General features: G+C 46.3%; 1 protein-coding gene across 2 annotated transcripts in view; it reads left to right on the forward strand.

Annotated features, from left to right (window-relative positions):
- ADAMTS10 (ADAM metallopeptidase with thrombospondin type 1 motif 10) overlaps positions 1 to 27,302 on the forward strand; it is a 67,739-nt gene that overhangs the window by 3,192 nt on the left and 37,245 nt on the right. For both annotated transcript variants that reach the window (XR_009759499.1, XM_061601244.1), the window contains exons 2-5: positions 4,459 to 4,787; positions 17,884 to 18,227; positions 22,462 to 22,621; positions 27,007 to 27,224. Coding sequence is in view for 1 of the 2 variants with exons in the window: in XM_061601244.1 (XP_061457228.1) it covers positions 4,700 to 4,787; positions 17,884 to 18,227; positions 22,462 to 22,621; positions 27,007 to 27,224 (810 nt within the window). In the remaining variant the exon portion in view is untranslated. The remainder of the gene's footprint in view (positions 1 to 4,458; positions 4,788 to 17,883; positions 18,228 to 22,461; positions 22,622 to 27,006; positions 27,225 to 27,302) is intronic.

The following is a 27,302-nucleotide window of genomic DNA, read 5'->3' on the forward strand; positions in this document are numbered from 1 at the left end:
AGAGTGCAGGACACAGAATAATGGGCTTAAGTGACAGGAAGCCAGATTTCAACTGAACATCAGGAAAAACATCCTGTTAGAGCCATACGACAATGGAACCAATGACCTCGGGAGGTAGTGGACTCTCTGACACTGGAGGCATCCAAGAGGCAGCTGGACAGCCACCTGTCGGGGATGCTTTAACTTGGATTCCTGCATTGAGCAGGGGGTTGGACTCGATGGCCTTTTAGGCCCCTTCCAACTCTACTATTCTAAGATTCTATTATTCTGAGGGTCGGGGGAGCATCACTGCAAAAGGCCCTCCAAATTGGTTCAGGGCCTAGATCCCGGTTGGCCCTAGATCATCCCAGGTTGGAGTGGGGCCATTCTGAAGTGCCTTATTGGGACCCAAATAAGATTGAGGGGGCCATGTGCCTCTTTATTTGAGTGCACTGTATCCCCGAGTGCTGAACACATGCATGAGCTTCATGCCACACTCTGGGCTCATCCAAACGGAGCGGGATAATCCACGTTTTCCATATCCAGTTCGTCAACTGACAGTCCTCACTTTGCCTGTTTGTTCGCTCTTTCCCAATAAAAAACCCGCTTTTTTTGCGCCCACACACCCAGCGAGAGGACCCGTACTTCTTCTCGATTTTTCCCAGCTCCGCCCATAACACTCCCCCTATCAGCCAATTGGTCCACAAAAATATGACGTATGCTCCTCTCCCCCTTTGCAACAAAGCACAACAAGGCGCATGCACTTGAACGTACGAGCGCAAAAGTTTGAATTTCCTGATGGTTTGGTAGTAGTGGTTGTAATGGAGTTCCTTGTCGCTCACCACTCTGGAGCAGCGCCGGCCGGGGGTGTGTGTCTCCAGGTGCCCCTGACCATCCAGGGGGATTGTGGGCAGTGCAAGGGCTTGTAATCGCCGGGCGAATCCCCCTATAACCCTTGGGCTCATTCACTGCAGGGTTCAGCCCCGGACCGTTATGCGGCTCAGCAGCAGGAATGCTGCCCCTGAGGGAAGCAAACAGCCCCCCCCCACACAGGTGGCCGCTCTTGGCTCGGGCAGGGAATGCGGGCAAACAGCCCCGCGTGCTGCTGTGTCAATCTGCGCTGAAGCGACCAGCACAGGCTTTGCGGTGTTCCCTCTGATAAAAGAAACATGCAAACCACGTATATGCCTATAATTCCTGTATTTCTGTTTGCTTGTATTTGCGATATTTCGCAAAACCGACTGTATGCTTTTCTACCTTTAACGTTTCTGGAGATACACATGATTGTAATTCCACTTCTTTCTCCAGAACAGCAAGTAACGATGTGTCATGTCACCCCCAGTCTCTATGGTTGCGGGTGGCTGAGACGCTCTAGCAAACCACTTATATGCCAATAATTCCTGTGGGGTTTTTGCTTGTATTTGCCATATTTCGCAAAAGCGACTGTATGCTTTTCAGCTCAGCTGGGCTGTGGAGAACCTGCAGGCTGTGGTTGAAATTGATAAGACTCAAAGAGAGTAGCCTTGCAGGCAGGAAAGCGAAATTGACTAATGGTGGGTGAGTGTCTGTCATCCAAGAGGAAAGCCTCTATTTCTCTTCTGCCCCCTTCTCCCTCGACTCTGGATGCCTGGAAGCAAAGACCAATACATTCAAGAAGGACATCTGATGCGGGGGGGTGAGGGGTGGGAGGAGGAGGTTAGGCAAAGATAAATATTTTCTCCCTTGAAAAAGTTTACAAACAACCACAATTGCAGATCTCACCCTGAGCGGCTGCCCAGTTTGCAGGCTGGCTAAAAATTAACCGCTGTTGCTGCTTCTGTGCAAATGCGCTTTTTTGCATCTGTGCAGTAGAAGTTGCAGGGCCCCCCCCCAACACCACACCATTGTTCTGATAGGTTCCTTTTTCCCGGGCTTTCCCCGGACATTCGCGCACATGCGCAACAGTGGAAATACGTGATTGGCTGAGAATGAGGGAAGGGATATGGGGAACCGCCCAAGAACTGCCCATCAAACGCCCACAGCTGTAAAGTCCGCGGTATTGCATCCGAGTGTCTGAAGGTACAGCGGATGATTCCCGGTTTAAAAAAGCAAATCGCACGATTTGCGGTACTGCAGGAGTGGATTTAACTGCGCGAAAATGCGCAAAAACGCACGGCATCATATGGGCGACCGAAAAATAATGAAAACACAAAGCGATCATGTCACACATTTTACAGTCGTCTGGATGAGCCCTCTGTCTCAGCCAGTTGATGCAAAAATGGGTATATTATGAGGAATTACATACAAACACGTGTATATTAAGAGAAATTGCCACTAAAATGGTGGTGAATTTTCAGGAGGCCTTTGTTGTTTTTAAAAAAATGCAAATTTATGTGGAAATATGGAGAACAGAACTTAACCTGGAAAAATGAGAGATTGAGGGTGGCATTCAATGCTACTCAGAGTAGACCCATTGGAGTTAATGGGCATGACCATGGCTGCAAGCCAATATGCACTTAGCTGGGAATAATTCCCCTGGAACTGAATGGAGCTCTTCGGAGCAGACATGCATTCGATTGCAGCCTCACTTAGACTCATTAATTTGAACGAGTCTCCTCTGAGTAGGACTTAATTGATAATACAACCCTAAAGCTGACTTATGTGCCCATCACTAATCATCAACCAAGCCATGCTCGGATAGCAGACCCATCAAACTTAATGGACTAGAAGTTACTGAAGTCCACTGATTTCAGCGGATCTCTTCTGAGTCGGACTGATATTAGATATCTAATAGTGATGGGCAAGACTTTTAATTCAGTTTGCATTTTCAGCCGAATCTAACAAATCTGCACTTTCCAAAACAACAGGAGAACCGAACACACAGCCATCCTTCGAAATTTGCACTTATTCAAATTTTGCAGTGTGGTTTGCCAACCAACCAATGTTTACAAAAATGCATCTGTGAGGGGAAAGTATGCATAAAAATGAATATATGAGTGAAAATCACATGCAAAAAGGCATGATACGGTGAGAAACGGCTTGCAAAAAGGTGCTCATGATTCAGAACGGCCTGCAAAAATGTGCTTACGAGCAGAAATTTGCCCTGAAATGCTGGAGAATTTTCATGAGGATTTAAAAATTAACAGGCCTAAGTTAGTCATGTCCGTTATTAATAATGGTAATGTTGACCTAACTGCAGATCAGAGCTCCCCAGTCTGCAATCAAAGGCTTGGATATATAAAGCCCTTGCTGCAAATGCCCTTGTTTGCTTTGCACTCAAAGAGGGGACCCCTTTAGGCCAAAGTAACAGCGCATCTGCTTTCCATTTCTGTCCTCTCCAGCTGGATCTGGAGCCAACACGACTGAGTTGTCGGCAAACCCAGTGGCAAAATTAGGAACAGCCGCTCTCCCTCCTTTCCCGCTCTCTGCTTGCTCTCAAACAAGCACATTTTGGCTCTGCTGTTCAGAAACCTTCCTGGCGTCTTCCCACATTGCAGTCCCAAAGTGTGCACAAGGAGGCCGAGGGCCCTGGGAAGCAGGGCAGGGGGTTAGAGGGAGGGGGCTCGCAGGGAGGCTCTTTGGGATTTCCTGAAGGGTAACATCGTGCTGGGGCGGAAGTGGTGGATGTCACTCTGAGGGCCAAAAGACTGGGGCAATGGCGAGCCTTGAGCCCTGAGAGGAGGCGGGTCACAGCTGGGACGCTGTCAGGAATCAGCTGCTTGGAGCTGCTGTAAAGTCGGGGAGACGTGCAAGAAAATGCTGGCTTCAGGCAGCAAGGTTCAGGGAAAAAGGTCCCTTTCTTTTCCTTCTGTCTCCCTTTCTCCCTCCCTGCCTCACACCATCTCTTCACTGCCAGCTTCCTTTTCCATAGTCTCAGGGTTCCTATCAGGGGTGTAGTCATCCAGGGTCACCGCAGGTCTTAGATCCCTTGCTTTTTGAGGACCAGGGTCCCTAATGTCTCCAGGACCCAATGAGCCAATTAGCCACTGAGAAGAGTCTTCTCACGTGTTTCCTTGTCCTTTCCTGGTGATTGGAGCCGATCAGAGTGAAAGGAGGTGAGTCAGCCACTGGGAAGACTCTCCTCAGCAGCTAACACTCCCCCCTTTCATGCTGATTGGCCCCTAGGGATGTCTGTTGCGGGAGAAGGCCTTAACAAGGATCTCATTCTCAACCCGCCAGCAACAACAAAAAAAGGGGGGGGACATGGCTGTGACTAACATGAAGGGACTCTGAACTTCTGAATGTGCCACTAAGCTATGGGTTGCCCTTGCAGATCTTGGCCAGGGAGGGTGGTGATGACAAAGGTAGGATTACTCACCTCTGCAGGCTCCTCTTGCTCTTGGGACGCCCTGCCTTCAGCCCCATCAGCTGCCAACGGGCACCTGGCCACCAGTGCAGCTCCACAGAGAGACAGAATGTGTCCAACTCTCCCCCCAAGTCTCCTCTTCCTTCCGTTCCCCACTTCTGCCCGTAACGCTGCCTTTCTCCCCCCTCCGACAGAGCAATGTCACGGCGTCCTGCTGGCATATGCTGAGCGACAAAGGCCCGATCCGACGCACCGCGACGCCTCCCGCACCGTCCCCGTTGCCTTCAGGAGAGCGCCCAGTGGCTGAGGATGGCCACCGAGGAACCAGGGACACCTCTCTAGACAAGCGTGGTGGCTCAGGGAAAGCAATGTTGGAACAGATCCCCGTGGCCTGGTCCAACACAGCCTGCACCGCAAAGAGCATCTTTGTCCACGATGGCGACGGCCTGGAGGCTTTTGACCTGGACTCTCGTCTCCGCTGTCTCTGTGGGCAACCTTCCTGGCTACACATTCCAGTCACAAGGTATGGGAGGCAGGCCCATAGAATCGTAGAATCATAGAGTAGGAGAGTTGGAAGGGGCCTCTAAGGCCATCAAGTCCAACCCCCTGCTCAATGCAGGAATCCAAGTTAAAGCTTCCCCGACAGGTGGCTGTCCAGCTGCCTCTTGGATGCCTCCAGTGTTGGAGAGCCCACCACCTCCTAAGGTCATGGGTTCTATTGCCGTACCACTCTAACAGTTAGGAAGTTTTTCCTGATGTTCATCCAAAATCTGTCTTCCTGTCACTTGAGCCCATTCTTCTGTGTCCTGCACTTTGGGACAACCGAGAAGAGATCCCGGCCCTTCTCCATGTGACAACCTTTCAAAGACTTGAAGAGTACTATCCTATCTCCCCCCAGTCTTCTCTTTTCCAGGCTAAACATGCCCACTTCTTTCAGTCTCTCCTCATAGGGCTTTGTTTCCAGTCTGCTGATCATCCTCGTTGCCTTCCTCTGTGTTTGTCGGCATCCTTCTTAAAGTGCAGTGTCCAGAACTGGACGCAGTACTCAAGATGAAGCCTAACCAGTGCTGAACAGAGGGGAACTAATACGTCACATGATTTGGAAACTACACTTCTGTTAATGCAGCCTAAAACAGCATTTGCCTTTTTTGCAGCCACATTGCACTGTTGGCTCATATTCAGCTTCTGATCAACAACAATTCCAATATCCGTGTCACACGTAGTATTGCGTAGGAAGCCTGGATTCCGCCTCTAGGGAGCCTCAAGCTTCTGGCCCGTACGGCAGAGATCGGGGACCTTTTCCAGCCCAAGGGCTGCATTCCCTTCTGGGCAACCCGTTCTGGGGGCCACATGCCAGTGGGGGGCAGGGCCAGGCACAAACATGGATGGGGCCATGGATGCAAATTTTACCTTTTGTACAGTAGGCAAGTTTCTACACTTACTCATACACCCCTCTGTATTCTCCATTCAGGCAAGGAAGAATCAGTAGAGTTCAGTGGCACATCCGAGCCAGGCAAAAACACTCGAGGAAGGTGTGAAACAGGGCCAGGGAGGAGTATAGCTCAGTGGTGGCTGGTGCTCCTTGGTGCTGGTGGGGAGGAAAGCAGTGAGCCTAACAGCAGGTGAAGCTGGACACCAGAGCAGTAGTGTAGTGACAAATTCAGAAGTGCAGGGTCTCTTCTTGATAGTCAGGTCAGGTCCCCTCACAGCCACAACCCCTCGCTCACTCACTTGCTCTCCATTATCATCAGCACACTCCTCAGTTCTTCCCATGTGCAACTTCTCCCACCACAACAGATGTCCCTAGGAGCCACGCAGCATGAAAGGGGAGTGTCTTAGCTGCTGAGAAGGGTCTTCTCAGTTGGTGACTCACCTCTTTTCATGCTGTCTCCAATCAGCAGGAAAGGGCAAGGAAGCGACTTAGAAGTCTCTTCTCAATGGACAACACACTCCCCTTTCATGCTGATTGGCTCGTAGGATGCTGGAGACATTGGGACCATGCTCCCCCAAAAAGTAAAGGGTTGAAGACCTGCTGAGACCCTGGACCACTACACCCGTGCACCAGAGCCAATGGGAGGCAGAGCCAACTAATTCTGCAGAGGGAGAATCTGATAAGAAGACCCCCCCCCAGTCAAGGTATAAGAAAGCAGGGAGGTGGGGGGTGGGAAGCTGGGAGACTGAAGGTAGCCCTCCAGGCCCTTCTATCTGGCCCCCAGGACTCTTCCTTGGCCATGCCCCCCACAGGCCCTGCTTCGCACCCTCCTTGAGCGTTTTCGCCTGGCTGAGATACGGCCTTGAACTCCGGTCATGCCCCTGTCTTGCCTGAATATAAGGTCAAAGAGAGGTGCGCAAGTGTGTGTCAAAACTGAGCCTATTGTACAAAGGTAAAATTTACATTTGTTGCTCTGCCCACTTTTGCCTCTAGCCCCGCCCATGACTGGCATGTGGGCCCCGGAAGGGAATGCGGCCCTTGGGGCAAAAAAAGGTTCCCCGTCGCCACCTCCACGCACAAGACCAAAGTCTCTCTGCTGAGAAACTTAGGCCTGAAATTTGTTGTCAGGCCCAGTGTCAGCCCCTGGAGTAAAATTGGGGGGGGGGACATGCCTACATTGCTGCTGATGTGGCTCGCCCATGTCATGATCATGCTGGATGGAGTCATAGGCTCACACACAAGGAATGTGCACTGGTTGGCATTGTTGACATGCTTGATTTTCACGCAGAAGGCAGAGGATCCTAACATCGCAGCAGCTGTCAGTGATCCACACTGATGGGGCCGGAGCTCAGTACTTAGATCTTCTGCTCTGCATGCAGGAGGTCCCAGGTTCAATCCCCGACTGCATCTCCAGGAAGGGCTGGAGAAAGACTCTGGCCTGAAACCCCGCAGAGCTACTGCCAGCCAGTGCAGGGAATACTGAGCTGACTCCATATAAGGCAGGCTCCTAGGTTCCTGCTGGGGAAGGGCCGGCATCGTGAGCCTGGCAGCGATGGGGGCTACACTACCATCAGGACAGGAGCTTTGCTCGCTGCTGCCGCATGAGAACCACAGCTGGGGGAGAGTTGCTGCTGCTGCATTCAGGTCCTACATGAGGGCTTCCCATCATGGTCACCTGGTTGGCCACTGTGAGGACAGCATGCTGGACTAGATGGGCCCCCTTTGGCCTGGTCCCGCACCGCAGGGGTCTTCAAAGGATGAAAACCCAACCTTAACAACACCTGAAACACAAAAGTGGGTTGAGTGGGGTACTAGCTTGAGTTACTGAAATGATTACCATAATTTTAATATACATTTAAAACTAACACTTAAACATAATTTAAAACAACCAAAAGATATAATTAAAATATCATATATCAGTGTTAACTCCACAACAATACTATACTAGCTGCTTTAGATGTCACATCTCTTTACACCAATATACCACATAATGATGGGATTTAAATGAGTTCCTTAACAACAGAGATGGGAACCTCCAGCAGAGGTTATCATAACGTTAGCTACACTAGTTCCGACTTGCAACAACGTTACTTTCAGTGGAGAACGCTACCTGCAACTACAAGGCACAGCTATGGGGACTGGCATGGCTCCATCATGTGTGAATCTATTTATGGGTAAACTGGAACAAGAGATCCTCAAAAAGGCCATTAACAAACCACTTATATGGTGGCGATACTCTGATGACATCTTTATGGTCTGGACAAAAGGCAAAGAGAGTTTAGAACAATTTTAAAATTACGTCAATGCATCTATTAAGTTTCCAGTGAATAGTACAAATGATAGTCCACACATCCCTTTTCTTGATGTCCTTCTCATGATAGAAAAAAACAAAATAGCTACTGTTCTATATAGCAATCCCACTGATGCCCACATCTATCTTAACTGGAAATCCTGCCATCCAAAGCATATATAGCTTAGAATACTCTGAGAATCAAACTTATTTGTAACAATGAGGATAAACACCAGAGAAGGATCAGTGAACTTGAAGAACACCTTCTTCTGAGAGGATATCCTCCACATATTATTGATTGCAACATCCACCGAGCCTCCATTCTGTCCAGAGAAAACCTCCATCATACTGAGGTGTCAAAGAACAACGGATTCCATTTGTGGTAGATTCAGCATCTCCTAACTATAACCGAGCAATCAGGGAGAGCTACCCATTGCTGGCAAACTCTGAACATCTTGCTAGAGCCATCAACGAGCCTCCTGTTGTAGCATTTCGCCAGCCTCCTAATTTGCGCAGACTCTTAGCGAGAGCTGTGCTTAAGCCACCTATCACCAATCCTGGGTCTCATCCTTGTCACTCCAAACGCTGCATTACCTGTGCGTACCTCAGGGAGACAGCTACTTTCAAAAGCACCAGGACAGGCAGAACATATGACATCAAACAGAACATCACCTGCAGGTCCTGCAATATAATTTATGTCATCAAATGCAAAACACCAAGACGTATTGGAATACATAGGAAAAACTACAACTGACCTAAGCACACACTTCAGAAACCACAAATCAGCAATCTTGACAAAAATTGGAGCAACCAGTTGCAAAACATTTCAACATTGAGGGCCACAGCCTGTTGGACTTTTCTATAACAGCTACAGAGATGCCAACAGACCCAGCAGCATTGACTAAAAGGGAGAACTTTTGGATTTACTCTCTGGACACATTGGCACCACATGGCCTGAACCTGGAGGACAGTACCAGCATCACTTGGCTTCTGCAAAGGAAGCCCCACTGAGCAATCCATCCTCAAAGCTCTATAACTGCCACCTTGGTAACAGCATTTGTGTGTTAGCAGCTGATGAAGGCGGAAGCCGGAACATTTTGTTAATATAATAAAAACCTGTTTTGTTAATCACAATTACATGCATATATTTTTAGGTGATTAACGGAATCCTTATGGGGATCCAGAGTAAGCATGGGTGAAGTTCTGTTTGTTGCTTTCAAAACTGTCTGTCTGTCTGTCTAATCTCCCTTCCCCCTTTATCTCATCTTCCTCCTGGGGAAATGTGAGCAACTCTCTCCATCTCGGATATTCCAATTCAATGTGCTTTCCACCACACCCATTTCCTAAGGATGCCGGCTTGCTGGAGTGCCCAGAAATCTATTTTACCGATTATATAATCTAGGGACCAATGAATTTCTTCTGCTTCGTTCCATTGTTCTGTCTGCCCTGCCTTGAGTTCTGCTCCACCTAAATTCTGGTTTAAGTCCCCTCCAGACTGTTTAATCCCCCCCCCCGGGTGTATTATGCAATGTGCAATTGATGCAATAATAGTGTACTTGTGGTAGATTTATCCTGGACTGTCTGCACATCATTCCACTTTATAAGTCATTCTGTGATGCTTTCTCAATGTTGCCACATTATTGTCTGGCAGGTAGAGATGTGCTAGAATTTTGCCCAATTTGGATTTGATACCAGAGTTTCCATTAATCTGTTGATTCTCTATCGTTGTGGATCTGATTTTTATGTAGTAATTTACTTCTGCTATTTTCAAAAATTGAGTTGTTTATTTAAAAATATCCACCTCTAAAATATTGATACTAAGTACAATTTTATCGATATTTCCTTTCATTTATTGATATTTCCTTTTAAAATATCAATATTTCAAAACATCAATATTAATATCAATATTTTCTCCATATTCTGTCATTGCAGTAGCCTCATGTCCAGAGTGTAGGTTGTGCATCAGGACAATCAGATGCTGTGGCACCCCCATTTCTTTTAAAGCATTCCATAGTTTTCCATGATCTACATACTCAAGGGCTTTGCTGTAATATATAAAGCACAGGGTGATTTTCTTCTGAAATTCCTTGCTCCGTTCCATTATCCAATGTATGTTTGCAATATGATCTCTGGTGCCTCTTCGCTTTCTAAATCCAGCTTGGACGTCTGGCATTTCTCGCTCCATATATGGCAAGAGCCTTTGTTGTAGAATCTTGAGCATTACTTTACTTGCATGGGATATTAAGGCAATGGTTCAATAATTACTGCATTCTCTGGGATCCCCTTTCTTTGGAATTGGGATGTAGACTGAATGCTTCCAGTCTGTGCACCATTGTTTAGTTTTCCATATTTGTTGACAAATTTCTATCAAAATTTGGACAGATTCAGTCTCAGTAGCTTGTAGCAACTCTATTGGTATGCCATCTGTTCCTGGTGATTTGTTTCTTCCAAGTATTTTAAGAGCAGCTTTCACCTCACATTCTAAAATTTCTGGTTCTTCATCATACGGTTCCTCCATGAATGAATCTGTCATCCTTGAATCTCGTTTACAAAGTTCTTCAGTGTATTGCTTCCATCTTCCTTTTATTTCATCTCAGTCAGTCAGTGTGTTCCCCTCTTGATTATTCAACATCCCTACTCTTGGTTTAAATTTCCGTTTCATTTCTCTAATCTTTTGGAATAGGGCTCTTGTTCTTTCCTTTTTGTTGTCCTCTTCTATTTCTATACAATAACTATTGTAATAGTTCTCCTTGTCCCTACATACTAGTCGGTGTATTGTTGCATTTAGGGTTCTAACTGTGTTTCTGTCTCCTTTTGCTTTTGTTTTCCTTCTCTTTGAAGAGTTTCTTCATTCATCCATTGAGGTCTTTCTCTCTTTTTAACGAGAGGTATTGTCTTTTTGCATTCTTCCCTGATAATGTCTCTGACTTCAGTCCATAATTCTTCTGGTTCTCTGTCAACTAAGTTTAAAGCCTCAAATCTGTTCCTTATTTGATCTTTATATTCTTCTGGGATGTTATTTAAATTGTGGTTTGGGCATTATGATTGCTTTGTTCTTCTTCTTTAGTTTTACTCCTATTTTTGATATTACCAGTTCCTGATCTGTACCCCAGTCTGCTCCTGGTCTTGTTTTCGTAGGAAGTATGGAACTTCTCCATCTTCTGCTTCCAATTATATAATCGATTTGATTCCTATATTGACCGTCTGGTGATGTCCACGTGTACAGTCGTCTTTTTGGTTGCTCAAAAAACGTGTTTGCAAGAACCAAATCATTGGCTTCACAGAATTCAATAAGTCTTTCTCCTACTTCGTTTCTATCTCCTAAGCTCCATTTCCCCACAATTCCTAGTTTTTCTCTGTTCCCTACTTTAGCATTCCAGTCCCCCATGATTATCAGCACATCTTGTTTTGGTGTGTGATCAATTTCTTCCTGTACTTCTGCATAAAATCTCTCCAATTCCTCTTCTTCTGCGTTTGCCATTGGAGCATAGACTTGGATGATGGTTAATATGTTTCCCATTTAATCTCACTGATATAACTCTCTCAGACCTTGAGTTATAGCTCCTAATTGCTTTCGCTGCATCACTTCTCACTATTAAAGCAACCCCATTTCTTCTTGATTTCTCATTTCCTGCATAAAATATTTTGTAGTTGCCTGACTGGAAATGTCCCATTCCCGTCCATTTTAATTCACTCACGCCAAGTATTGTAATGTTGATGCGTTCCATTTCTTGCTTGACAATTTCTAACTTTCCCTGGTTCCTGCTTCTCACATTCCATGTTCCTGTTGCGTGCGTCGTACAACTCCGGACTCTCCTTTCGCATCTGTGCGCATCAGCCGCTGGGCTTCCTTTCGGCTTTGACCCAGCTGCATCATTAGTCACAGCACTACTCGTACTTGTCCTTTGTTCTTCCCCAGTAGCTCGGTCTTCTGACCTTCTGAGTGCCTTCTGACCTGGGGGGGTCTCATCTTCCAGCACTATCTCGTGTTGCATTTTGGATACTCGGTTCATGGTTTTCATGATAAGAGATATTCAGAGGTGGTTTACCATTGCCTTCCTCTGCATTTGGATGCACCTTAGTCTGGTGTCTCAGCTTTGACCATTCCGCCTTGGATGCCCCTGCTAGGAGTCTAACCTCTTGGTCTAGACTCCTGACACCATTGCTCTCAGCTTCTTCAACACTCTCAAACCCCCTCACCACGTTAAGGTGTGCATCCTAGAGGGGAAGGCTCATATTATAAGGATTTAAAACAACTATTCTCCAGCACTAGACCAATAGACTGAGTAGGATACATACTTACATATTATATTGTATAGGTCATATTTACTACAATCAAGATAGTGTATGTTGTTCTTTTGCAGAGCCCTCACAATAGGAAGTTGGCATGTTCAGATACACTCAATAGTGAGCAATCATTTGTTTTCCATTATATGTTTGCGTGTGTATGTGTGTGTACTAACGAACATCCAAATGCTGTTACCAAGGTGGCAGTTATAGAGCTTTGAGGATGGAATGCTCAGGGGGGCTTCATTTGCAGAAGCTCGGTGATGCTGGTACCGTCCTCCAGGTTCAGGCCATGTGTTGCCAATGTGTCCAAAGAATATATCCAAAAGTTCTCCCTCTCAGTCAGTGCTGCTGGGTCTGTTGGCATCTCTGTAGCTGTTATAGCCAACAGACTGTGGGCCTCAATGTTGAAATGTTTTGCAACTGGTTGCTCCACTTTTTGCTGATTTGTGGTTTCTGAAGTGTGTGCATAGGTTGGTTGTAGTTTTTCCTACGTATTGGATATGACACCCTAGTCTTTTGCATTTGATGACATACATTATATTGCAGGACCCGCAGGTGATGTTCTGTTTGATGTCATATGTTCTGCCTGTCCTGGTGCTTTTGAAAGTAGCTGTCTCCCTGAGGTACGCACAGGTGATGCAGCGTTTGGAGTGACAAGGGTGAGACCCAGGATTGGTGATAGGTGGCTTAAGCACAGCTCTCACCAACAGTCTGCGCAAATTAGCGAAATGCTACAACAGGAGGCTCGTTGATGGCTCCAGCAAGATGTTCAGAGTTTGCCAGCAATGGGTAGCTCTCCCTGATTGCTCGGTGATAGTTAGGAGATGCTGAATCTACCACAAATGGAATCCGTTGTTCTTTGACACCTCATTGTGATGGAGGTTTTCTCTGGACAGAATGGAGGCTCGGTGGATGTTGCAATCAATAATATGTGGAGGATATCCTCTCAGAAGAAGGTGTTCTTCAAGTTCACTGATCCTTCTCTGGTGTTTATCCTCATTGTTACAAATAAGTTTGATTCTCAGAGTATTCTAAGCTATACACAATGTTTTTCTTTATATGCTTTGGATGGCAGGATTTCCAGTTAAGATAGATGTGGGCGTCAGTGGGATTGCTATATAGAATAGTAGCTATTTTGTTTTTTTCTATCATGAGAAGGACATCAAAAAAAAGGATATGTGGACTATCATTTGTACTATTAAATGGAAACTTAACAGATGCATTGATAGAGTAGACGTAATTTTAAAATTGTTCTAAACTCTCTTTGCCTTTTGTCCAGACCATAAAGATGTCATCAGAGTATCGCCACCATATAAATGGTTTGTTAATGGCCTTTTTGAGGATCTCTTGTTCCAGTTTACCCATAAATAGATTCACATATGATGGAGCCATGCCAGTCCCCATAGCTGTGCCTTGTAGTTGCAGGTATTGCTCTCCATTGAAAGTAACATTGTTGCAAGTCAGGACCAGAGCTTGGAAGATTACTTTTAAAAAGTAATAAATTACAGTTACGGTTACATGGCCAAAAAAGTAGTAATTAACGTTACAATTACAATTGCTCTGAAAGTAACTGATTACTTTACTATTCCTCCAATGTAATCACTACAATTACATTTCAGTTACTTTTTAAAAAAAGCCTACAAGGTGCTGGCCTTGGCTGCTGCACATCTAAGTAGCCTAACATTAAAAATAAACACGCACATACAGAGGTAGTAGAATAATTATTTTTATTCATAATATAGCAATGGTGGTCTCTCCGCTGGTAAGGGTGGTCACTACTCAGATCTTTGCACGTCAAACCAAGTGCCACCACCCCCCAGCCAGCAAGCATAATCTGTCTCACTTAACCACCTCCCAGACCCTGCCCTGCCACCAATTAAGGGACACTCACTCAAGCAAACATTTTCCCTTGAGATGCCAAAAAGTTAAAACAGTAGCCAGAGAGGGTGGTGGAGGCCAAGTGCAAACACAGTATTCTCTCTCTCTCTCTCTCTCTCTCTCTCTCTCACACACACACACACACACACACACACACACACACACACGTACATTGTCATCTTTCACCTCCACAGTTCTTTATCTCCATTCTGCTGCTGCCTCCTTCTCCTCCTTTATCCATGTTCTTGACCTCTGGATCCTTTTTCCCTCCACTCCATTCTTCACCACCACTATCCATTTTTTTATATAATTGTTTTCTCCACTCCACCCCGTCTCGCTCTCCACCACCTCCCTCGTCGCCTCCTACCCACCCACAGAGCATGAGGGAAGAGCGACGCTGCACAGAAGCCCAGTTTGAGGCACATGATTTTCATCCACAAATCAGAGGAGCAGAAGACTTCCCCTGCTCCCCCACCCCAAGTAATGCCCAAAAGTAATTCTGGAAATGTTACAATTACTCCACAAAAGTAGTAAAATTACTCCTAGTTCTATTACAATCAAAATGTAAAGGAATTACCCACTCGTTACTCAAAAAAGTAATGAATTACAAATAATTAGTTACTTGTAACTAGTTACTTCCAAGCTCTGGTCAGGACTAGTGTAGCTAACGTTGTGAGAACCTCTATTGGATGATTGTTCCCATCTCTGTTGTTAAGGAACTCATTTAAATCCCATCATTATGTGGTATATTGCTGTAAAGAGATGTGACATCTAAAGCAGCTAGTATAGTACTGTTGTGGAATTGATACTGCTTGTTTAAAGACTTGATTTTAAGTAAGAGTCATTGGTGTCTTAAATATATGATGGGAGGTTTTGCACCATGTTTTGTAAATTTAAGTCAATGTACAGAGAAATCTTTTCAGTAGCTCTGTTGGCAATTGGGCGACCAGAATTGTTGGCTTTGTGGATTTTAGGCAGCATGTAAAACCTTCCGGGGTGGGATTTGGATTAACAAGAAGATCAGCAGTCTCCTCCTTAAGAAGTTTCCTACTGGTAAGGGTTTCTATATTGAGTTCTGTGGTGATGTCTTTGTCAAGAAGTCTATACGTTACATCCTTTAGTTGTCTTTGACCTTCTGCTATGTCATCAGCAGTGTTAAGCACCACGACAGGACCACCCTTATCCACAGGCTCGATGACAACATACCTTCTCATCTGAAGGTTCCTTAGGGCCATTCTTTCTTCTTTTGAAAGATAGTCATGAGTAGGAGTTTGTGTGTGGTTGTTAATGACTCTGTTTATTGATAAGAGAAAGGTTTCTAGGACTGGATTCCTATTAATGTTCGGTGTCCACATTTTAGGTGGCAGATAGTGTAATGGAGGATCTCTATGTCGTTTTTAGAGCCATCATAAAAAAATTCAGCCAATCTGCATCTCGTTTCAAATGTCACATTTCATTTGTGCTATATTGTGCTCTCTAGCTGTCGGGCATAAGTTGAGGCCTTTGGATAGACACTTTGCCTGCAGTGAGATCTATTATTGTTGTGGAGTCATTTCTGTAAGTTATATCGGGTGAACTGGTTATGCATGTGGAAGTTTTTGGAGTAAACCTTTTGAATCTCCTGTTTTTCTTTTTCTTGTTGTTAGCTTTTACTCTTGTAGCAGAGGAAAATATTTCTTTATAAACAGAACCCTGTGTTATTAAATTGGATGGAATAAAGGGAAGATGATATCTTAGAATATCCCTTTTGAATTTTTTCTTTTTGGTGGCATGGACATCGATAAACTTTGTCTGTTTTCTGGAGCAGATATAGGAGACGTTCATAGTCACGTGGTGTTAGAATGTTTCTTTGAAACATTAATTCCTGCTGTAGTGCTTGTTTCAAGGTCTTGATTTTCAGGAGATTCTGATTAATAATCGAAGAAATAAGGAATATGCTCGGCTGATGTTTCTCTATGTGCCAATTTAGACATAAAGGGATACTTTCCTGAATAGAAATTGGTTTAAAGATCTCCAGGCCTCATGGGATAATGTTTAAGGTCTTGTACACTTTAAGATGCTCTTTAAGTGGGCATTTTGTCATTTTCTCTTGTTAACAACATTGCATACTTTGGGTGGTTGTTGTGCATGAGGGAATTTTATTTATTTATTTTATTTATTATTTATTTATTTCGTTCAATTTATATACCGCCCATAGCAAAATAGCTCTCAGGGCGGTGAACAACAAGAGTAAAATACGGTACATCATAATGATAAAATCACAAAAACATATACTAGACACAAATAGGAAAACAAAACATCACTAAACTAAAGACAAAATACATTAAAAAGAATGAAAATTATAGAATTAAAATAGTTAAAATGCCTGGGAGCATAAAAAGGTCTTTACCTGGCGCTGAAAAGATAATAATGTAGGCGCCAGGCGTACCTCTTCAGGGAGGCTATTCCACAGCTCGGGGGCCACCACAGAAAAGGCCCTAGATCTAGTAACCACTCTCGGGGCTTCATGATGTGTTGGTACCTGGAGGAGGGCCTTAGATGCAGAACGAAGTGAGCGGGTAGGTTCATAGCGAGAGAGGCGTTCCACAAGGTATTGCGGTCCCGCACCGTGTAAGGCTTTATAGGTCAAAACCAGCACCTTGAATCTCGCCCGGAAACAGATAGGTAGGAATGCTTGAATGCTTGAATGAAGTAGATGTGAGTTGCTTTAGACAGACAGTTTTGAAAGCAACGAACAAAGAAAGCAAATATATATTTGTGTGTTTGAATGCTGCGTTGACAGCCCCGGTACGACAAGACAATCCGTCCATAGGAATGTCCATAGCATTATCACGTGAGAAATGCAAGACAATGAAAGAAGGAAGGGAAAGAGGTTGCGAAGGGCAGCAGCTCAGTGGTAGAACATCTGCTTTGCATGAGGAAGGTCCCAAGTTCAATCCCCAGGAGCATCTCCAGGTAGGGCTGGGAATGTCCCCTGCCTGAAATCCTAGGGATCCAGTGCCAGCCAGTGTACTTAATACCATGCTAGATGGACTTGGTATAAGGCAGGTGTCTATGTTCCTGTTAAATCAGTCCTTTACTCAGAACCATGAGGACTAGCATCTTATTTCACATTTTGGGGGAGGACCGTAGCTCAGTGGTAGAGCACCTGCTTTGCGTGCAGAAGGTCCCAGGTTCAACCTGAATATCTCTAGGTAGGGTCGGGAGTGTCCCCGCAGGCTGAAATCCTGGAAAGGCACTGCCAGCCAGTGTGAACAATACCGATCTAGACAGATCACTGATCTGACAAGCTTCAGGCAGTTTCCGAGTAAAAAGGTGTTTAAATTGCAGGTGGAGGAGATGTTTCTGTCCCTGCTTTGAGAAGAAGAATTCCTTACTGGGTGCATGAGATGGAGAAATGCTTCTCTTTGGAAGAGGCATTCCCCTCCTAAGAGAGGGATGCTTCTTATTAGATCAGGAACAAGGAAAACCTGCATCCCTGCAGATTTCACTAGAGCTCCAGCAGCCAACATGGCCAATGGTCAGGGATTATGGGAGTTTGGGAGTCCAGCGACATCTTGAGGGGACCCTACAGGCTCCCCATCTTTGTTTTAGAACTTTCCCAGTAAGACTGATATGCAAGTAGAATGTCACACCGTGTTGAAATCCTAAAACGGCAAAGGAGCTGAACACACTCTGCGCATGCCCCGAGTCACCACTGTGCATCCTCCTTTTCGCCCCTTTTCACAGAGGAGTTCCTCTCGAGCCTCGAACACTATGAAATCGCCTTCCCCATCCAGGTGGACCAGAATGGGGACTTCCTCACCTTCGACGTGAAAAGCCAACAGAAGCGGCGGTCCCGGCGTGGAGCAGCCTATGAGCCTCAGGAGAAGCAGGTCTTCTATAAGGTCTCTCAGTTCCTCCTCAACTTGACATTGCACACGAACCTGCTGGCGGAGCACTTCCGGGTCGAGTACTGGCGAAGGGATGGTGTCGACCAGCACCACAAGTTCCACGAAGACTGCCACTACTCCGGGCACTTGCAGGATGAGTATCTGAACTCCAGAGTAGCCATCAGTAACTGCAATGGGCTGGTAAGTGTATTGCTTTGCAGAGGAATGCAGTCATCATGGCCGCTGCCAATGGCGGGGCGGAAAGGAGGGAGCCCCAAGAGGGGGCGGAGCCAGAGCCAATGATAGGTAGAGGCAGAGCCAATGAGGCAGAGCCAACCAATCTTAGCTTTGCCCCCATCCTCCTCCGCCCCTGGTTGACTTCTACAAGGTCAACACTGAGACTATGGAGGAGGAAGATGGCCTACCCCCTGGGCTGCTTGTAAGTAGGAAGACAGCAAGTGGGTGGGGGCTGGCTGAGGGCAGACTGAGGTTGGTGGGGCAGCACCCCACTCGCCCTCGTGGACCAGCCTCCACTGGAACCCAGGAAGCTGCCTTATAACTGAGTCAGAACTACATCTGTATTGTCTACACTAACTGGCAGCAGTTCTCCAGGGCTTAAGAACATAAGAACATAAGAAGAGCCTGCTGGATCAGGCCAGTGGCCCATCTAGTCCAGCATCCTGTTCTCACAGTGGCCAGCCAGGTGCCTGGGGGAAGCCCGCAAGCAGGACCCGAGTGCAAGAACACTCTCCCCTCCTGAGGCTTCCGGCAACTGGTTTTCAGAAGCATGCTGCCTCTGACTAGGGTAGCACAGCACAGCCATCACGGCTAGTAGCCATTGATAGCCCTGTCCTCCATGAATTGGTCTAATCTTCTTTTAAAGCCATCCAAGCTGGTGGCCATTACTGCATCTTGTGGGAGCAAATTCCAGAGTTTAACTATGCGCTGAGTAAAGAAGTACTTCCTTTTGTCTGTCCTGAATCTTCCAACATTCAGCTTCTTTGAATGTCCACGAGTTCTAGTATTATGAGAGAGGGAGAAGAACTTTTCTCTATCCACTTTCTCCATGCCACACATCATTTGATACACTTCTATCATGGCTTCCAGCAGGAGACATCCTAGAGATGCCCTTGGAGATTGAACGTGGGACCTCCTGTGTACAAAGCAGGCGCTCTGCCACTCAGCTACGGCCTGTCTTCCTCACAGTCTCCCCGTGACCATCTCTTCTCCAGGTTGGACGTTCCGATGTCCTGCAAGCATTTTTTTGCACACGTTTTTCGTCTGCAAAATCTGGAGAGGTGTGCATTTCCAAGGAATGCTGCGTTTCCGTCGTATTCTTCCCAGAAGTGAGAATTATGCAGCTTCACATTCAAATGCCAACCAAATCCAATTTCTCTCCCCCCCCCCCCCGTTCTACATCTAACCTGGTAGAGACGGTGGGATGAAAAGAAATATTGCCTGGGGAAGTGGGAGAGGATAGCAAGTGAAACCTTTCTCCCGGAACACGCTTAAAAATAATAATACTGGCTTCCCACTACTCTCTTTTTAAAAAGCCTCTGAGAAATCTATTAGCATACCTAGCTATAGGTTGGTCTGTGGCTCCCTGAAACTTTTCTCCAGCAATCTCCCCACAACAACAAGAGCTGAATTGCTTCTGTGGGCCTGTAATGAAAAGTTTCTGGCTTTCCAGCCCTCCAAGGGGCGACGTTGATGGCCCTGCTGTAGATTTCCTCCCTTGTTGCCTTTGGCCAGAAGCCATCATTCCAAGCACAAGGGAGGTAGTGTGAGGCAAGCCTGGCTGGCAGCCTGACCAAAAAGCCATGCATCCACTGAGGAAAGCAGCCAGGAGGAAGGGATCACCCCTTGGCTTGTGGGCAAGGTCACTCTGGGGTGCGTGTTTGGGTTTTGGGTGCGGAAGATGGGCTCTGCAGTACGGCTGATGAACCTCTCCTTCCAATTACCTGGTTTTATGTTTCCAAAGTGGAAAGGCAGCATTGGGAATCTCCGGGAAGAAATGAGATCTTGTCTAAATGTTTGTCTAAGTTTTGTCTAATGGCAAATTTTGTCTAATTGTCTAAATTTTGTCTAATGGCAAGAACGACTGCTCAGGGTCGCTGTAGCTGCAAGATTGCTACACTGAGCAGGGAGTTTGACCAGATGGCCACCAAAAGGAAGGTTCCTGGTGTATTCCTTGGCATCTTCAAGTAGGGCTAGGAATATCCCCCTGTCTGAAACCCAAGAGAGCCACTGCCAATCAGTGTGAACAGTACTGAGGTGGATGAACCAATGCTCCAACTCAGTATAAGGCAGCTTCCTAGGCTCCAGCTTAAAGCAGCTCTTTATTCGGAGCCATGAGGACTGGAATCTTATTTTCTTTTTAGGGAATGCCCCATATCTCACAGGGAAGGGTCATGACTCAGTGGCAGAGCCTCTGCTTTTCATGCAAAAGTTCCCAAAACAAGCAAAATGATGGTGGAGCTCAGCTAGGGTCACGGCTCCTTGGGCCTTAGTCTGCATGCAAAAGGGCCCAGGTTCAATCCCCAGCACCTCCAAGCAGAGCTGAGAGAGGCCCCCGTCTGAAACCTGGAGACTGCCAGTCAGTGCAGACAATGCTGAGCTAGATGCTGGTAGTCTGACTCTGCACAAGGCAGCTCCTTGTTTAAGCCAGCGCTTTGTTCGGAAGAACAACTGGAATCTTCTTCCATTTTTGAGGGGAAGGGCCTTAGCTTAAAAATAACAAAGCTGTCCAGCCTAATATATAGTCACACAACAGGGTAAACCAGCAGAATAACATTATGGTTCCACATCTTCCCAGAGATGTATAGCCTGGATAGCAGTTGGAAGATGGACCCCCAACATCAGATAGTGCCAAACAACACTGGGGAACAAAGACATAAGTTCTTGGTCCTACTCTTATCGGAAAAAGCCTAGCAACAGCCAGGAATTAATTAGCCAATCAGGTGGCTTTCTGATGATGAAATCTTCTGGAGCTTTCGGGCCTAACGGTCATGCACTCACCAGCCTTCCCAGACCGGTTGGCCTTGAAGTACCAGTTTTGGCTGATAAGCAGGTGTTCTTGCTTACTGCTTAAGAGTTCAACTGGGAGAACTGACTATCTCAGGGCCTGTCAGAGGCCCTACTCGGGCAAGATGCCCCCCCCCACGATTCCTTGCCATGGAACCATTTTAGAAACCAGGCGTTCTTGACGCACACCTGGAGAGAGAACAGGTTGATCTGCCAATCAGTTGCGAATTCTCTTTGAAGCTGATTTTTTTAAAAAATAACACACACAAGTGGCTCCCACCAAGTTTTACAGTAAAAAGGGCAGGGTTTGACTAGCGTCGTGTGCCCCCATTTTCAGAAGAGGGAGGTAGAGAAGCGCTGGACCCAACAGAACAGTGATTGTGTCTCTGCCCTTATACTCTCGAGCATAGCCATCCGCCACTCCAGGCCTCTCACATTTTCTTCCAAAAGCACCAGCGCCTTGCACTTGTTGCATGTGCACACCATGTTGTTCTCGGGTAAGAAAACAAGCACTGCCTCCTCCTCCTCCATCAATTTATTTAATCCTCTTTAAAACCATCCAACGCAAGACCCCCCCACACACACTCTCTGCCCATAGCATAGCAAAATCAGACTGCACTGCAGCGGCAGAGTGCAGAATCCCTGCAAAGCCACACCCCCTTTTTTGCTGCTGGGTTGAGAATGAGATCCTTGGTAAGGCCTTCTCCCACAAGGACAGACATCGCTAGGAGCCAATAAACATGAAAGGGAAGAGTTTTAGCTATTGAGAAGAGTCTTCTCAGTGGCTGACTCACCTCCTTTTATTCTGATTGGCTCCAATCTGCAGGAAAGGGCAAGGAAGCATGTGAGAAGACACTTCTCAGTGGCTAAAACACTCCCCTTTCATGCTGATTGAATGTAGGATCCTGGAGACATAGGTACCCTGCTTCCCAAAAAGTATGGAGTCTAAGACCCCCCCCAAACCCCGGAAGACTACACCCCTGCTGCATTGCGAACACTGGGCCTCCCCAGAGAGTTCTGTCTAACAGCTGTCCTACTGAGTCAGTCTTTCTCACAAAGCCAGTCCGGGCAGAATCGGCATGTGGTCCTCTTGACACTGGAAGCAGAACACAGCCATCGCGGCTAGGAGCCCTTGACAGCCTTCTCCTCTGTCAGTTTGTCCGAATCCCTTTTGAAGCCATCTGAGTTGGTGGCCATCGCTGCTTCCCGTGGGAGCGAATTCCATACTTTAACTATGTGCTCTGTGAAGGAGTCCTTCCGTTCATCTGTCCTGAATGTCCCGACATTCAGCTTCACTGGATGTCCCTGGGTTCTAGCATCAGGAGTAGAGGGAGAAAAGCTTCTCTCTCTCCACTCTCTCCACCCTATGCACACAATTTTTTACACAAGTTCTCTCCTCTTCCCCTTCCAGCACGGCGTGATCATCGCAGACGATGAGCAATACTTCATTGAACCGCTCACCCCCGGAGCCAACATTAGTGGCGGACACGAAAGCGAAGGAAGCCCCCACGTGGTCTACAAGCGATCCTCTCTTCAGCACCGAAACATGGATGTTGCCTGTGGTGTGTTAGGTATGACCTGGGCGACATCTCTACTACGGGTGGGGAACCTCAGCCCTCAGAGGCCAAATACCAGGGCTCTATATCTGGTCTGCAGACCTTCTTCCTAGTCCCCCCAACTGCTTTTACAGGTCTAGCATCCTCTTGCTTGCCCAGATGAAGGCTGGGGAGGTCTGTGTATAGTGCGAAGGGCAGGCTGTTGTCGAAACCTTTGACTTTTGCATGGCTGGAAAAATGTAGCCTACTGTATCACATCCATTGCTTCACCTACTGTCACCTCTGGCCCTGCCCACCAAAGGCATGTGGCCCCCGGAAGGCTAGAGAATGCGGCCCCTGGTCTGGAAAAGGTTCCACACCCGTGATCAATGCTTATGTTCAGGGCATAAGAACCGTGTGTGGTTTCGGGTACAGAATTCCATGCCTGAGGATCTTTGCTTTATTTTTTTTTGTACTTTGATATTTAAAAGGCAGTTTCTAGTCCTTATGATGTCAAAAACATGCTTGAAACTACGGGTTGTATGGAGCTAAGGTCTACACAGAGCACATCCACTGAAATCAAGTGGGCCTAAGATAGTCGTGGCCATTCATTTCAATGTGTCTACTCCAAGTATGACTAACATCGGATACAACTATATGTGGGTGCTGCCTGGCCAAATCTCTAAAGCCACAAGGATAGTTGAATGGCTTCCAGTGGTCAGGGGAGGGAAGGACACAGTTCAGTGCTCTGCCTAGTTTTTTCTCCAGATTAAACTGGACAAAATAAGCAAGATTCTGGAAAATTTAGACCTATTTTTTGCAAAGCACAGATTGCAGAAAGAGCTTGATCTGGGCTCCTCAGTCCTCCACTCCAGATGGCAAAATCAGATTCTCAAGGAATTCCACATCAATATTCTGCCCCCTTGTGGCAAGGAAACCCACTCAGGATTGCCAGCTTTTTTTACAGGCCCTGCTCTTGAACCTTCAAAGAGGAGCCTGGCATGCAGTAATTAAATTGGTGAAGCGTTTCCTAGCATGAAGAGAGATGATGGGGAAAGCATCGCTGATGAATGTCTACAGCATGTTCAGGCCATTAGTTAAAGGCACAGGAGCAGGGTTCAGTGAAAAAGTTGGCAACCCTAAACCCACCCTTCTTTGATTCATATATACATATATATATATATATATATAGTTTATGGTGACCCTGTGAACAGGGTTTGCATGGTAAGCGGTATTCAGAGGGAGTTTACCATTGCCTCCCTCTGAGGCTGAGAGGCAGTGACTGGCCCAAGGCTCAGAAAACGTGCTTTTTCCTGCTTTTCTGAACATCTCACAGATTGAATAAGTAAGCTTTCAGTCTTTTTCTCTCTTGTGTGTAGGAGTCAGACAGGTTTAAATTTTGAAGAGGGCAGTGTTTTGCAAACTTCCCAATATGAAGCTTTAATCCAGTACTTGCTTCTTTTCCAGAGTTAACATACCCAGAGTAAACCCCATTGAATTCAATAGGAGTAGACATGGTTAGGAATGTGCTGTAAATTGATGGGACTTTTGAATGACCATAGGAAAGAATTGTCTTCTCTCCCCCTCCAATCCAATCCTATTTTTAAAGCAATTAGGCAGGGCTTACTTAGGTATCACTGTTTTTATTGCGTAGGAAACTAATACTGATTTTATTTTTTTTAATGTTCTGCAATGATCAACTGGTTTTGACAATAAACTATTCTATGGGGGGGTGTATTTTTACATCTCCAGTGTGTGTGTGTGTATGGGAATCTTTCCAACAACCCTGTGAGGTAGGGTTGCAGTCTGGAAACCAAGGCAGCTCGCAATAAGAAATAAATCCCTTTAAAATCCAATAACCATAAAAGCAAGTATAAACAGTTGCAAAACAGCTTAAACTGGCATGATTCTGAATTTTGGGTTGCGTGAATGAAGTTGCTTATCTCTTGAGGTTGCTGTTCTGTCCCTGTTTGAATAAGCCCCACTGAATACATTGGGACTTGCTTCTGAATAAATAAACATAGGATTGCACTATAAATATCTTTACAGGTCGCTTATTACGGTCACAGACCCAATCAAATAAAATAGTCAGTAAAACATCAGAATAATTAAGATCCAGGAATATAAAAGCACTTAAAAGAGAAGAATCCTCTTACGACTCCTTTGGACAGAGAAGAGGAACGTAGCCACTGACTCTGTTATAGACTTATTAAAATCAGCTAAGAAGTATTTTAGAAACCAGACCAATGGCCTGCCAGGAAAGTTCCTCATAACTGGGCCGAGTAGTCTATTGCAATCCTCCCTATAAAAATTACATACAAAAAAGACGCGAGTCAATGTTTCAACTTCATCACCGCAAGGACACAGCCGGTCTGCATAAGGGGTACCTTGGTATCGTCCTTCCAAGAGAGTGGAAGGGAGACAATTAAACCTGGCTCTGTGTTTAAACCAGGTCGTGTAAATAATAAACATATTTGATAGTCATGTTTATACAAATATTTCTTCATTTTTCATATTTTTGGTTTTTGGTTAGGAATCCTGACTGGTTGTGGGATGCTTAGTTTTTCTGCCTTACTCTTAGGAATCTTGTTGTGGTTGGTATGGTATTGCACTTAAGAAATCATCACTGTCTTTTGTTTCGCTGTTTCCATTTCATTTACCTTTATCCTCACTCCTTTTCATCCATAGAAGCAACAACAGTGGTTCCATGCGCTCCGCTCAACCTTCTTAAACTGTCGGGAGGATGAGCTGGGCTCCTGGGGGGTTGTCAGAAGAGGATTCAAATGGCTGGCAGAGGGAGGAGGGAGGAACTTACCCTCTGTGGAGCGAAGCCGAAACAGAGGACATGCCAGAGATAGGGTCGCCTAGCAACGGGGAGCCTGAGAGCCTTGAAGTTTTAGAATCCCCCCCAGACATTCCCAGGCCCTCCCTTCTCCGCAGCTCAGAGCAAGAGGGAGGGCTGATCACAGCAGAAAGGCGGAGAGATGGTTTACCCTCAGCTCCTCCTTTATCACCCATAGGGGAATCGGACACTTCAGAAGAGGAGGAGGTGATGCCTCCCCCCTCACCACGCACACGCAGACGGTTGAAAAGACAGGAGAGAAGGGGGGGAAGGCGGGCAGTACCTGAGGGGGAGTTAAGGAGGAGCAAAAGGTTGCGCGCCCGTTTAGCCCCTTCTTAAAGAACAGGCGGGAAGCAGCCCCTTGCTCTGTCAACTTTCTCCCAATGTCGCAGGACCTGTATCCCTGTATTGCTTCATGAGAAAGCGCAGTCTTTGTTGGACATTACTCTAATAAAACACGAATTAACTACAACCTCTGGTCTGGTTCCTGAGTCGCATCCTGGGCCTGACATAAACCCACTGATGATGCACCTTGTTTGTTTCTTGTCCAATAGTGGTAAAAGAGAATTCACATACTGGGCAGCGCGGCTGCAATTGTTGTTCCCAAGCTGCTGCCTGTGAAGGCAGACCAAACTATGTCTGTTTTCTCTCTGTTAATTATTATTCACAGGAATTGGGTTGGCTGATGAAGTGAGTTTATAGCAGCCCACAGGGCAGACAGAAAAGGGTAGAGAATCTTCTTACTCGTTACTCAAACCTCTTTCTGAAGTGAAGGGTCAAATCTGTAAAGAAATTTGGATGTTAAAAGGTAGGGGCAGGACATTCCAGGCATGGGGGGTTGCCAACCCTACTTGGGTGTGGATATCTTTGCAGAGGATCCCTAGTCAAGCTTTATCAACAACACAATCCAAACCATATCTACTGAGAAGTCAGTCTTATTGAGTTCTATGGGGCTTAGTCCCTTAGTATGTTTAGAATTGCAGCTCTTCGAGGGCACCCATCTTTACTCCTGAGTGCTCCCATCTAACATCTCCACAACACGAGGCTCCTTTCTTCCTACAGTGGCCTTCTGGTGACTGGCCTGGCGTGGCCTGAGGGCACTTGAACCCTTTTTTGCCTTTTTGACAGAAGCTAATTGGCTACATTAAATGTTCCCTATCCAGGCTCCACCTTTTAGCGAAGATCTCTATCTTAATTTCCAACCAGATAAATGTTTTCGAATGAATTGTATGTGCCAAGGAACTGTGGTTGATGCTTAATGTATCATGCTTAATGACATCACTCGGGCACGCCCCCCAAATATCAGGGCTTGGGATGCTTCTGACCTGGCAATCCTATTGTGGACCACAGTTCCCATCAACCCTAGCTGACCAATGATCAGGGATGATAGAAGTTGCAGTTCAACAGTGCTGTAGGACTCTCACTTTCAGCAGCCCCAGCAGCAGCCAGCATGGCCAATGGTTAGGGATAATGGGAGTTGTGGTCCAAAGCATTTGGAAAGCATCACGTTGGCAACTCCAGTTTTCATAAAACACTGCTGTGGGGAAAGCAGCCTGACTCACAGCCGTTTCCCGTTCAGATGAGAAGCCATGGAAGGGTCGGCCGTGGTGGCTGAGGGCCCCGAAACCCTCCCCCCTCAAGACATTGAGCAACGTCACGCAACGGGGGCAGCTTCCGTTGAAGAGGTCAGTCCGCACCGAGCGCTACGTGGAGACCCTTGTGGTGGCTGACAAAATGATGGTGGGGTACCACGGCCGACGAGACATCGAACAGTACATCCTGGCCATCATGAATATTGTAAGTGTTATAACCAAGGCACTACTTCCATCACCCGGCTGCGGATCCCATTTTAGAAGCTCCTCTTGGGGGTTTTCA

This window comes from Rhineura floridana, chromosome 18 (assembly GCF_030035675.1).
Source record: "Rhineura floridana isolate rRhiFlo1 chromosome 18, rRhiFlo1.hap2, whole genome shotgun sequence".
In the NCBI taxonomy this organism is placed as follows: Eukaryota; Metazoa; Chordata; class Lepidosauria; order Squamata; family Rhineuridae; genus Rhineura; species Rhineura floridana.